Consider the following 13,291-nt stretch of genomic DNA (forward strand, 5'->3'; position numbering starts at 1 on the left):
GAAACACAGTCTTTGAAATACGAATCAGCACAAGTAAGGTCAAGTATTTCTATAATGAAGGAACATCTACAGATATATTTCATCCTACAGTATTTACAAAATCACAGATTTCAGGACATTACTGTCCAATCCTCACTCTAGACCACTCAGCAGTGTATTTAAAAATCTTAACAGAACCGCAGGCAAAATTTAGTCTGACCTTGATTGTACTTTATTGAAACTGGTACAATTCCAACTTTTATAAATCTTCAAATGCCGCGGGCAAAAATAAAATAACCTAGGCACTACATCAAAACATATTCAAGTTCAGAATAACACATGTAGTGCACTAAAGCTATTTGTTTTTCTTGCTTTCAAAATGGCTCACATATGGTAAAACTGGAGAATTATGGCTTTTCAAATGAAAACCTTCGAAGCAACTTTGCACACGTTACTAGGAATATACTCCACTGGTAAATGCCTTAGATGGTCAGAATAGATGTTAAACAAGCCCAGTATCACAATAAAAAAAAAAAACTACCACTTAAAGTACAATAAAGTATAATAAAAAGCAAGACCAGCTAAGCCAAACACATTTCGCCAGACCCTTAAGAAGCATTTCGATGAAATAGCCAGTATTCTTCAACAGAAATATTGCTGAATTTATTTTTTATTTCAGCTGACAAGGCTCACTGTGTAAAAGCATAAATGTTTCCTTGCATTCTTGCTTTAGTCACATGAAAAAAATGCCATTTTCAGTGGCTGACTATCAAATTTACATAGTTTAAGGTAACATAAAGATACTAAACTGAGAGTATTCAGCTATGAGTTGAAAATCCACTAAAATCCATAGTTAAAACTGAGTCCAAAGTTTTATTAAAAGTTTTGGATTTAAATGTGCTACTTTCATGCAACAATAAGGGATACATTATTAGAAAAAAATACTGGAAATCATTTTCTAAAAAAACCACAGAAATAAATACTCGTGTTTATTTTAATGTGGTTTGAAAATAAGCAAACTAACACAAAGAGAACAAAAACCACAATCCATTGAACCACAAAAATATTCCACTAATGCTTTGTTGCCTCTTAAATGGATTGGTAGTTATTTCTCTTTTCAGAAACTATACATGAAAATTAATTAATCTCAGTCTTCAAAAACGGTTTTGATTTGTTTCCAAGTGAACCATTTTTGCCTGGTTCCGTTCTGGATTACATCACCGAGGACACAAAACCAGTCCCAAAAGCCTAACTTGACCTTATGGCTTCACCACACCTGGTCCCATGACCGGGCGCCCAACCCCCAGCCTCCCTCCCAACATCATCCATTTTACCTCAGCATAGACCCGACATTCAACTGCCCAGCCGTTGATGGGAATATCAGCTTGTTTGTGCCTGAGAGGGTAACCCTTGGCAACACGGATCATTTCTTGGACTAGGTCCAGACCAGTAATGCATTCGGTGACAGGATGCTCAACCTGCAAAGCCAAGATCTGCCCGTCAGTGGGTGCAGGAGGTGGTTCATGGGTAGGAAGATGCAAGGATAGTTTTACCGACTTCAGCGTAAAGTGAAGTTAATTACATTTAACATGTAATCTTCTGTGACTAGGAAAATGAGAAAATAAAATGAAAGCATCCCCACAATACACTCCAAAGCATCATCAGGAAAACACCTAAAACATATTTGTAAACTAGCTTCTTACTCTTCCCAGATTCCTTAATTCAACGTGGTCTGCAGCGTCAAACAATTCTCATTTTAAAAGAAATTGCTAACTGAAAACTAAAAATCACATCTTCAGCTGCGATCGTCGGCAGCTCACTGTGAGCCTATCCTGCTGCACTTAGCCCGGCATCCTCAGAGGCAGCATCTGATCTTCCAAAGCGCCCGGCCAGCCTAGCCTCACCCACTCGCATGCTTTCACTAACCTGTCCTGACAAGCAAGCAGATTAGCGTGCGCTTGCATCAAGGCAGTGTAGCAGAAAGGAGCAGATGGGTCCGGCAGGTTGCGAGCCCCGCAGACCTGCGTCGGGAGTGCTTAGCAAGCACACTTGCACGGAGAGCCAGGGAAACCACTCTGCTCTCTCAGCAAACTGCTGCTGCCTCCTCCCGAGGCTACTGTCATGGGGATCCCCGGCCCCCAGAGCACATGGGACACACATGGGCGGAAACCTGCGCCCACGTACCCGGAGACGCGAGGCAGTCACTCCCAAGCTCCTAAACTTGACCGGGCAAAAAATAAAACCCGAGGGCAGCGGTAAAGGAGCAGAGGGCCCCTCTTGCGTTGAAGACCTTGAATAAGTTTTCAAAATTTCAGTAAAACTTTGACCGCATCTGCAGCTCTGATATCAGTTGTTTCCCTAAAATTTAAGCTTCTTCTACATGCACCTCACAACAGTTTCTTTATCAAGACACGTCACGTCTCATACACTCTGACACGGGAAAAGGTCAGTGAACAAGCGAATTGTCTTTCCAGCTCCAACTACACTAATTGAAGGACAGGACTTAGTCATTATAATCATCTTGAAGCTTATCATGAGCAGACAATGCCATGGTCTTAAAAAAAAAAAAAAAGAAGAAGAAGCTATGTAAAAATAAACAGATGGCGTCCATAATTAGCTCTGTGTGTGTTATGAGTTTGTTTACAGTTTCAACAACATTTTCAGACATTTTGACATAATTTTAATGACAAATCATCACTAAAATAAGCATCTACACTTTGTAAAATAAATGTGGTGCTAAATAAAGATCTTATTAGTTTTTTAAAATATATATATTTTGAGAGAAAACTGGGGTTTTGCAAGAAACAAGACTCTGATATAAGAAACCACCATAAAGTCCCTCTATTCCTGCTAGAAACTTCACGTGAGAGAACATCTGCCCACTGTGTCCACTCAAGACGCGAACCCAACATGCCGAGGGCCTGATAGCTGCAGTAGCCATGTCCTGTGAGGTGAGAAAATTGTAGCAGTAAGTGAATTATTTAATTTCACCTTTCTATGTTTCGTGCCCAGAAAAGCACATGCCGTATAGTGGCCAAATAAATGTACACTGAGTGAACAAACGGAGAGCAACTCCAGAATTGCCCTCGAGTGGGTAGCAGAGGCAGGGTGGGGATCTCTGTCCTTCGGAGGGCTGCTGCTCCTGTCTTCCCGGGGAAATGCCCATGGAAGCCTGCCGCAGACACCAGGGCTGCGGGATTCTGTGCTGCTGTCTTTTAAAGATCACTGGCATACAAGTTTAAAAAAACCAAATTCATGGGCCCTCCCGGGTGGCGCAACGGGTTAAAGCCCAGCACTATGAAGCTGTCCCCAGCCCCTGCAGCACGAGTTCAATACCGGCCAGGGAGTGACCCCCATGGCGCGGCAGACCTCTCCTGTCTCCCTCTGCTCCCCTCAGCAGTGTATTTCAGTCAATCTGCCTACTCTGCTCCCCACTCTGTCTCTGATGAGCCCTCTACCCCCTATACCTCTGGCCTGTACCCCAGTTCTTGTATGCATGAATAAATCAATCTTTAAGGGAAAAAAAAAACTTGAATTCATTAAAAGACCTTAGACAGCCGCTCTGTGATTGGGTAGAACCAGGAGAACACGCCCGGAGAGAATGGGACCTAGAGACTGACTTCAACCCCTGGTAGTTATGTAACAGAACATATCCGACATTTTATTGTCTAAATTAGTGAGCTGCAACTAGTTAAAAAAAATAAGTAGATAACTAAAATAATAACTGCGCAAGGTAAAATCATGACTTGGAGTATTTTAAATATCCAAGTCAGTTCAAGTTTGTTTTTTTTTTTTAAGATTTATTTATTTATACATACAGAACTGGGGTACAGGCTAGAGGTGCAGGGGATGAGAGGATTCACCAGAGACAGAGCGGGGAGCAGAACAGGCAGATGGACTGAAATCCACTGCTGAGGGGAGCAGTGGGGAGACAGGAGAGGTCTGCCGCGCCATGTGGATCAGCTCCCTGGCCGGGGATCAAACTCGCGTTGCAGTGGCTGCGGTAGCTTCATAGTGCTGTGTTTTAACCCACCAGGGAGGGCCCAGTTCAAGTATTTTTACACTTCATAAAACCGACAAATGTTTGAATTTTTCAGTAACGAGTTTTGTTTTGTTTTTTTTTTAAGTACAACTACCACTAAACTTTTTCGCAGGAAATCTTTCTCCACACATTTTAACAGAATCCAAAGTGGCTCAATAGGGCACTAGAAACATTTCCTGCAGACCCTGTTCTGTGATTGTGAGGCATCTTGTAGCATTGTTTAAGCGGCCATTATTGAACCCTCCCCCAACCTCACAATTCAGACAGAATTTCGTCTGCAAGTTGAAGAGGTGAAGCAAAACCTTGTCCCTGCTCACAGAAAAATCTACAAAGCCCCATGGAAATGACATGTACCCCGAGGGGGGCCCTGAAGGACACACTGAGGGAACCTACACTGAGCCAGCTGTTTCCATGCACCTGGGCTGGCCGAGAGGAGGGGCTCGCATTCGCAGGAGGCACTTGCAGGACCAAGTGCACCCCCCTTCTCCTGCGAGCGGATTCATGGATGAGACCTTGCTGAACACGAGTCTTTACACACTCAAGTACAAAGTGAGTGCCTTTCTTGTGACTTTATCGTCACCAAACAAATTTGAGAACTTGGCTTCACACCTAATTTTCCCACCCAATGGAAATACCCGCTGCTTCCAAGAAATGTGAACAGAGGTCTCCCCGACGGGACAGTCACTGATTGGAGATGAACGGACTGGCGCTCTAGTGCACGGATTCTGTGATGCTGAGAGCAAAAGTGAATCCTAACCAGCACCACAGAAAGAAATCAGCCATGCGAGCACAAAGTGAATCCTACCAGGTTAGGATTCTGAAGCCCTAACTGCAGCGTGCTGAGTGGGGGGTGGCACCCCGGCCGGGGCCCTGCCGGCTCCCTCAGCTGGTGGCTTGCACTGGCGTGCTCCACACGGCCATGAGCCATTTGCTCAAGCAGGTACAAACCAGCACCACCGTCCTCTCCCCTCTCCGTCTCAGGACAGGGCACCCTCCCTGGGGCCGCTCTGCCTGGCCACACACAGCTGCTCTCAGAGACCCGCTAGCTGTTTCGGTTTGGTGGTGTCGTCGTGGTCACCAGCAAGCTGTCGCCACTGTCACTGTGTCTAGACCTCTTGCCACTCTCTTATCCTAATCTGTCACTTCAAATGTATTTTCCCCCCAAAAATAAATAACTGAACTTGTCAAATGTAACAGTAAGTAAATTAGAACCTCTGAATTCTTAATCAAACTTCAGGAATAATGAACTTAGAAAAATGAAATCCTTCTGGCACTGGGTTTTCACGATCGCCCTTCAAGATTCTAAAATTATCGTCATAAATTCTGACACTGTTAGTGTAATCCTTAGCTGTATTCCTCATTAAATACAAACTTGGAAGTATCTGAAACTAGTGAGTGAAAGTATGATGAGATCTTCCCGGGGTCTCCCCACGTGCCCCTAGAAGGGGCCCAAGAACGAGGAGCCAACATCGTAGTCAGGGCTAAAGATGCCGGGGGCCCTGGGGGTGGGGGGTGGGGGCAGAGGATCGCCAATTCTGAAGTATTCCTGCCGAAAGCCCGAGTCCAGACAGAGCCAAGAGAAAGCAAGTGCAAAACAAGGGGCACCCCATAAAACCACCTCAGCTCTTCTCAAAAGAGTCAAAAACAGACAAAAACAGCAATGACCACTTCAGACGGCGAGCACAGAGACACGGCAGTGGTGCGAGTGAGGCCTGAGCCTCTAGGTTTTGACTTTACGACACAAGACAGAAAGGGACATCTGGTGAACTGTGACTACGGGATGTAGGTCAGGTGACAGCAGAAGGTCAGGGCGACTGCCCGGACTTTGTAATGACTGTGTGATGTAAAGGGCTTTCCTTGTTTTAGGAAATTCGTGTTTAGGGATAAAGGGCTACTCTGAAATGCTCAGGCAAAGCAGACGGATCTATGGATGTGTGTGTAAAAGCATAAAGCACACATGACATTTCCTATTAATGAAGATGTTCTTTGTAGTATTTCTGTGCCTCAGAAAGCACTCCAGTTAAAAGTTAATAAAACTAAAGCAGTGCATTAGACGGCTTTTTGGTTTTGTATACTATAAAATAATATTACATAGTATGGTATGTAAGAGAAAAACAATACAATCGTAAAACAAAGACACCTGACTTGGTCGGCATTATTTTCTCTTTCATGAGAACCCTCCCACTAGGTTAAAAATAATCGAAAGCAGATAATGTATTCCATGTCTTCTGACTTAAAGTTTGAAATATTCTAGCGAGCTTTTTCCCTAGTAATCTCTAGGACCGTAAGAACGAGTCATTTGGTAACAGGCAAGATGCAGGCAGACCTAAACTACACACTCAACAGTCAATGAAAGTAACACAGGGAAGCTGAAGAGAAAACAGTCCCAGTTCGGAGGGACTTGCCGTGGGAAGCGGGATGCCTGGCCACTGCAGAGGAGGTGATGACCAGTGACCCAAGTTCCCGAGAGACAGCCACAGGCTGGCTTCTCTCACAAGTGACAGAGCTAGCCAGGAGTGACCGGATAGAGAGCAGTAACTCATGGGAGAAGGGCGTGGAGGGGAGGGGAGGGAAGAAGGCATCAGCCTGATCCTGGAAGGCACCAGAACTTGGGTGGAAGGTGAGGTACCCCCCAAATCCATACATTATGGTAAATCAATGATAAATCAGTAGAATTTCATTAAATTAAAAAAAAATTGCCTGATTGGAGAGATATCCAGTCCTAATTATTTGCTGGCTGGTGAGTGGGAGCCCAAGTGCTCGGTCAAAGCAGAAGTTGCCCCCAAAAGCAGAAGATGAAATGGACACGGCTGACAGCTGTGTGAACTGAGACATCGACAAGGTCCCTCTGTGCTCAGCCTGTTCCTCAATACTCCGCTGTCACTTAACACAAAAGGCATAGGAGACACTCGCAGACACTGAGTGGGTTTTAAGAGCTGCTGATAGTCAATTAAGGCTATTTTTACATTAACATAATTCTAAGTAACATCTTTAGTAACTACACCAAGCCTACACTCGATCGGCAACACAAAGACGTGGTTTATGAACGCGACCTTTTGTCACCAGAACTAGTTGGATTCAACTCAGGCAAGCAGAAGTGGTGTGACTGCCCGCTGAAACATGAGTTATGTTATATAAAATGGAGTTTCATAATGGTATTTGGCATAATAGGTCTCTATCTTTTCAGTTTGTTGTTACTGCAGCCTGAAAGGACAACTGAGGCCATTATTTTTGGTTCTGCTCTTGTGGTTCAGAGAGATTCTTTGTCCAAGAGAGAATTTAACACGCACCTGTTAAAATTCTGAAACTCTACCCCCTGAGAATACAGGATTTCAAAATAAGATCTAAAGTTATTATATTTTGATCTACAGGACTCAAGCACAAAGCATGTGTTGGGAAACAGGACTCAACACACCATTCCTGTAAACTCCCCTTGAAGCAGTGAGTCTACATTCAGGAGCGGCGGGGAGACGAAACCCGTGTCGCCACAGACCTTCCCTGTTGACCCCCACTCAGGCAGTCAGGTGAAAGAAGGGGAGGGAGTTCTTAGAGGCTGAACTGTGGACCCCCCTCAAATTCACAGACTGGAATCCTAACCCCTCGCACCTTAGAATATGACTGCATTGAAGACAGTCTCTAGAGAGGCAATTAGGTTAAAATGAGGTCATCAGACTGCACCCTAATCCAACGTGACTGATGTCCTCTATAAAAAGAGATTAGGACACAAAATACAGAGCCCAGAAGTACAACCAGGTGAAAATACAGGAGAAAGACAGCCAGCCACATGTAAGTTAAAGACAGAAGCTGCCAGAAACCAATTCTGCCCCTACACCTTTATTGTAGGCGTCTCGCCTCCAGCCCTATGTCAATGTCTTCGTTTGAGCCGCCCCAAGAAACTAAAACAAGAACAAATTGGAAAAGTTAAGCATCGAGCCCAGACTCAGAGACACCAAAACAGTTTACCCTGTGCTTTCAAACAAAAACCTCACTGGCAATGCCTGACATGTTTACCTATACTCGTAGCTGTAAAATAAAAACTTCCATATTCCAATAAGACTTAATAAGTATCAGGAGGAAGTGGGACATACCCAGCTTTGTATTCTCGTTTCCTAGGAGACAGACTTCAAATGTTGTAGCACACCCCAGTTCTGGCTCACTTTACCCTGTCTGAGAACCCTGGCCTCTATCACTTTAAATATAATTTAAAAGGTGAATTTTTGCCCAGACTGAAAACATCCCTTCTGGCAAAGAATTTCACAAATTAGTTGCAAATCCATTTTCCCGTAATTTCTATTTCCACCAATTATTCTTTCAAACATTCCAAATCCATAAAAGACCAAACTCTTTCAATATGGGAAGCCCTGAGAATTTTTTAAAAGCCAAGCTCTGTCAGAATATATTTGCTCAGTTATAGTTAATGCTTAGAAACCAGAATTTGGGTAGCAATCACTTTTAATCTTTAAATAAATGAAACAGGGGAGGGTAAATATCAATGTGATTTAAAAAAGTTTCTAAAATTCTGCTGGAATATAAAGGTCCCATTTAAATACTGTTGGTCTTACTCCTTCCTACTTAGGAATTTTCTAACTTGTATTATTTTTGCAGACTTTATAGACAAATGGTTCTTCCCCCAAAAAAATAGCTAAAATCTAAAGATAATCTAGATTTGCTATTAACCTATAAAACTAATTTAAATAGCCTAGTTGTGATATTAACAACTGTAAGCACACAGACACTAATTTGGAAAGATGTATCTGGGGCCCTAATGTAATCTTAGCACAATAGCTGAAGCAAGCCTAGTTTGTGCAAGTGGCAAACATTACTATCCGTGTCGTTTCTAGAAGAAAGATTCCCATCTCCATTTTTCTCTTAGACTCTTCTACAAACACCAGTATCATAAAGATATTCCTTTCAAAGTGTTTAATATTTCATATTTGTAACAACAATTTTGCAGCTAAATGACAGTTATTATTAATTTGCATCTCAATTTAGCATCAGAGATGACAACTGACAAATTTTATTAATAATGACAGCAATAATAATAACCATGCTGACCACTACTTTTTTAAATAATATAATAGTTTATTTTTACATCATTTTGTGCATTTTTTCATCTCAGTTGTGCTGACCATCATTTAGCAAACACAGCACACCAATATTTATGCTAAGATTCTCAAAGCGAGGAAGGTGCACACGTGGTCAGTATAAGCAGGCCCTGCCGTGAGCTTTTTCTAATATTTATTTATGCATACAAGAACTGGGGTACAGGCCAGCGGTCATGAACCAGGGAGGTCCACTGTGAACACCTAAATCTGTTACCTCATCCCTGCTCACACTACCATGAGGTAAAGGCTCTGGTTATTGCCACTTCACACATGAAGAAACTGAGGCATAGAGGAGTCAAGGAACGTGCTTACTGTCGCACAGGCAGGCGAGGTGTGGGGAGTGAACAGATTTACAGGCAGTGAAGAGCTGGTAGATGTAGTAAGCCACAGCCATTAGATGAATTAACTTCACATTATTCGACTACAGCTGTTCTGAACCACTGGAGAGTCTAGGACCTCACCGAATTTCTTCCTCAAAAACTATATGCACATCTTGGCTCTCCCTGGTGGTGCAGCAGGTTAAAGCGCAGCACTAAGAAGCTAAAGCCACTTCAGCAAGACTTCAATCCCCACGGGCCCCAGAGGTGACCCACATGGCACAGCAGACCTCTCCTGACCGCCCACTGTTCCCCTCAGCAGTGGACTTCTTTAATCAGCCTGTTCTACTCCCCACTGTCTCTGTGAATCTTCTCACCACCCCTGCACCTCTGGCCTGTACCCCAGCTCTGTATGCACAAATAAACAAATCTTTTTTAAAAATGCAGACTGACAGTCACAGATGAAATGACATAATACTTGAGATTTGTGTTAAACACTCCAGCTCAAAGGGTAAAGGCGGGGAGGCACAGCGATGGCAAAGTGAGGTCCCTGGGCTCTGCCTGATGTACTCCAGGGCTTTCCTCAGGAAAGATGGAACTAAGTGCTCATCGAAAACATGGAAGAAAAATTTTTTTTTCATGGAATGGGAAAGTCAAAGCAAGTCACATCAGAAATGAAAGATTGAAATATTATTTTTTAAGATTTATTTATGCATACAAGAACTGGGGTACAGGCCAAAAGTACGGGAGGAGGAAGATGGTGAGTAGATTCACGAGAGACAGAATGGGAAGCAGAACAGGCAGATTGGCTGAGATACACTGCCGAGGGGAGCATCATGGAGACAGGAGAGGGCTGCTGTGCCGGGCGGGTCACTCTGGCCAGGAACTGAACTCGTGCTGCAGTGGCTGCGGCCAGCTTCACAGAGCTGTGCTTTAACTCACCGCACCACCAGGAAGGGTCCAGAAAGATTAAAATATTAAATTAAAAGATTTAAAAACAACTATCTCTGCATAGACAGAGAAAAATACAATACACAGAGTCAAAAAAAGAAAGGCAGAGGACAACAGATGAGGAGAAGAAACCACTCACAGGTCATTTCCATCTTTATATTGGCACTTACTGTCACCCTCCCGGAGACAGTTTCTGGGTTACAGAAGAGACCCATGTACTCCCAGGCTGTTGATCTTAGCACCATCCCCATACCCGGCTCCCCACGGCACTGTGTGCCTAGGATAAAGCCCTAGGACCTGTGTGCCTGAGGGCAAGGACCACGGGAGAGGACCCCAAACCCACAAACTCAGGGCTTCTATAAGCGCTGCAGACACACCCTCCCTCAGCCCTGGAGTGAGGAAACCAGCCAAGTAAACCAAGGCCCAAACCTGGCGCCTTTCTTTAAGAAAAAAACTGTATTTGTTATTTCAACTTTCACTCTTAGAGAAATTAAGTGAAAATACTGCTCACATTCTATAACTAGAAAAAACACACAAGTTTTAAAGCAGGAAAAAGTGACAGGTCAATCAGGAAATTCAAGGAAAAAAGAGAACAGAGAAAATTATAGGCTTCCATGCTCAAACTGAAACACTAATTAAAGATAACATATATCTTAGAAGATAAAGAATTTGGTGACTGTGTCTTAAGTATTATAATTTAAGGTTAGTAGAGAAAGTTGAAAGACAAAATCTGCTATTAAAAGAACATTTGGATTGCTTAAACAACATCAGAAAGAGGTCTTAGAAATATGTAGGAATGACTTTCTGAGTACTGTGACGTCCTGGATCCTTTTCCTCCATACTCCCATTCACTTACAGCCTCTAACATCAAATACCCTCCCCCCATGACATAGCTGCATCCTCAATTAACTTGTCTGCTAACTGAAAGGTAGATGCAAGAGAGAAAAGATTATTATCAAATGGAACACAAAAATGTAAGTATTAAAAAACACATAAATTGGTACAGTTACATCTCATATTTTTATGAAGTTATTTTTTCCCAAAATTCATTTATTACCATTTTTGAAGGCACAGGACATAATTTCATAATTGACAAGCCATCCAAGATACAAAATGTAAACACAGATACTTAAATGGCTACATAGAAGCATGTTATATAAATAACAATTTTTAGAGATCTTATATAAAAACGAAACATGGGACAAGTTGAAAAGACTTATGGGCTGAGATAAATGAACCAGAAACAAATGAAAAACACACACACACACACACCGTAAGCAAGTGTCCCAAAAGACACTGGTTATTAATTCCATAAATTCTGATAAGTACTCCAATTAAACAGTCTAGTATCTCCTGGGTCTGAAATAAAACACAAATGTTTTTGTAGTAACTTCAAATTGCCTTTGGAAGCATAACGCAAGCTATTATTCTCACTGTAATATAATAAAGTCTCCATTTTAATCAAAAACATGATTTCCCAGCTAATTATCTAATTAGACATACTTAGCTATAAAGACATCCTTAATAGAAATCAAATTAATCTCCAAAAGGCAAAATTCTATCACTTCTAAGATATTCAAAACAGAATACAGGCAGAAAAAAAAATTTTTTTCCAAGGAAGTTTCGAGAACTACTGCGTGAATACCTACACAGACTACACGTATTAATGATACTGGTCTTTAAGATGCATCTGGATTCCTGATCTCTGCCATTGTAAATGAAAATCATCCCAGTCTTTGATTACTATACTTTAAAATTACAGTAGTGTTTTTAAAGTTTACACCTAATTTACAGATTAAAAATTTGGAGATTCTATTTAAAGTTTACATCTAATTTACAGATTAAAACTTTGGAGATTCTATTCACATGAAAATGGTGGACTGGCACTTGACCTTCACTCCAAAACCTTCTAAGGAAACAGAAAGTTAAAAACCCTGTTCCCAAACGTGTCCTCCGTGTTCACTGCAGCACTATTTCCAGCAGTCTTGCCATGGAGACAACCTAAGTGGCCACAAATAGATGAGTAGCTCAGGAAGACATGGTTCCCGTAGGGGAATACTACTCAGCTATGAAAAAGATACATGCTTGCCATCTGCAGCAACATCAATGGAGGTGGAGGGGGTGATGCTAAGCCAAATAAGTCAGGAGAAAAGAGTTACTCCTGTGAGGAATACAGAGAAACCAAAGCAAGCATCAGATAACATCAAACTAAGAATTAACCTTAGAATACTTACTATAGAACTGAGGTTACCACAAGCGTGAGAGGAGAAGAGAGAACAAAGCGGGGCGGGAGCCGGAATACAGACTCTGGTGGTGGACTGTGGGTGTTTTGGTGGTGGGGACAGTAAGGAGATGCTGTACTTCTACAACACGAAGATGTAAGCCACTGAACACAATGGTCTTCCGCAAGCATGCAAAAAATAAAAACACAACTCGGTTCCCAAAGCCCCTTGCAACTGAGGTTCTCCAAGCATCTGGAAGAGTTTTGGATGTGTCGCTCAAAGCCACATGCATGAGATTTAGATGGGAAAAGCAAGCAGCGGAGAGGTACAGTGCCCCATTCTGGGGCTCCCCGTGGCAATCATGGCTGCCAGCTTGGGGGTTTTCTGAAACAGTGTTCTGACGTCTGGTTATTGTTGTTTTCCAGGGGAGGATGAGTAGGGAAGTCTGAGCATCTGGGCCCACATTTACCCGATACGAGCGGAACGCACCCCACGGCCACGGGCTCGGAGCAAGTGCTCACAACCAGTAGGCCCGGGCAGCTGCTGGGGGAAGGGACTTCTCAAAAATACGAAAGAGGTATGAACAGATGAAAGAATCATCAGCCAAAATCAACAAAATGTGAAAAAGAGACAAAGTCCAATATTAACACCATTTGCCTTAAAGGCACTTGCCAT

General features: G+C 42.7%; 1 protein-coding gene across 1 annotated transcript in view; it reads right to left on the reverse strand.

The window, feature by feature from the left end:
* PCCA (propionyl CoA carboxylase, alpha polypeptide) overlaps positions 1–13,291 on the reverse strand; it is a 270,962-nt gene that overhangs the window by 146,165 nt on the left and 111,506 nt on the right. The window contains exon 14 of the mRNA XM_012723156.1: positions 1,314–1,457. Within this exon, the coding sequence (XP_012578610.1) occupies positions 1,314–1,457 (144 nt within the window). The remainder of the gene's footprint in view (positions 1–1,313; positions 1,458–13,291) is intronic.

Source organism: Condylura cristata, unplaced genomic scaffold (genome assembly GCF_000260355.1).
Source record: "Condylura cristata isolate star-nosed mole 26May11 unplaced genomic scaffold, ConCri1.0 scaffold00010, whole genome shotgun sequence".
In the NCBI taxonomy this organism is placed as follows: Eukaryota; Metazoa; Chordata; class Mammalia; order Eulipotyphla; family Talpidae; genus Condylura; species Condylura cristata.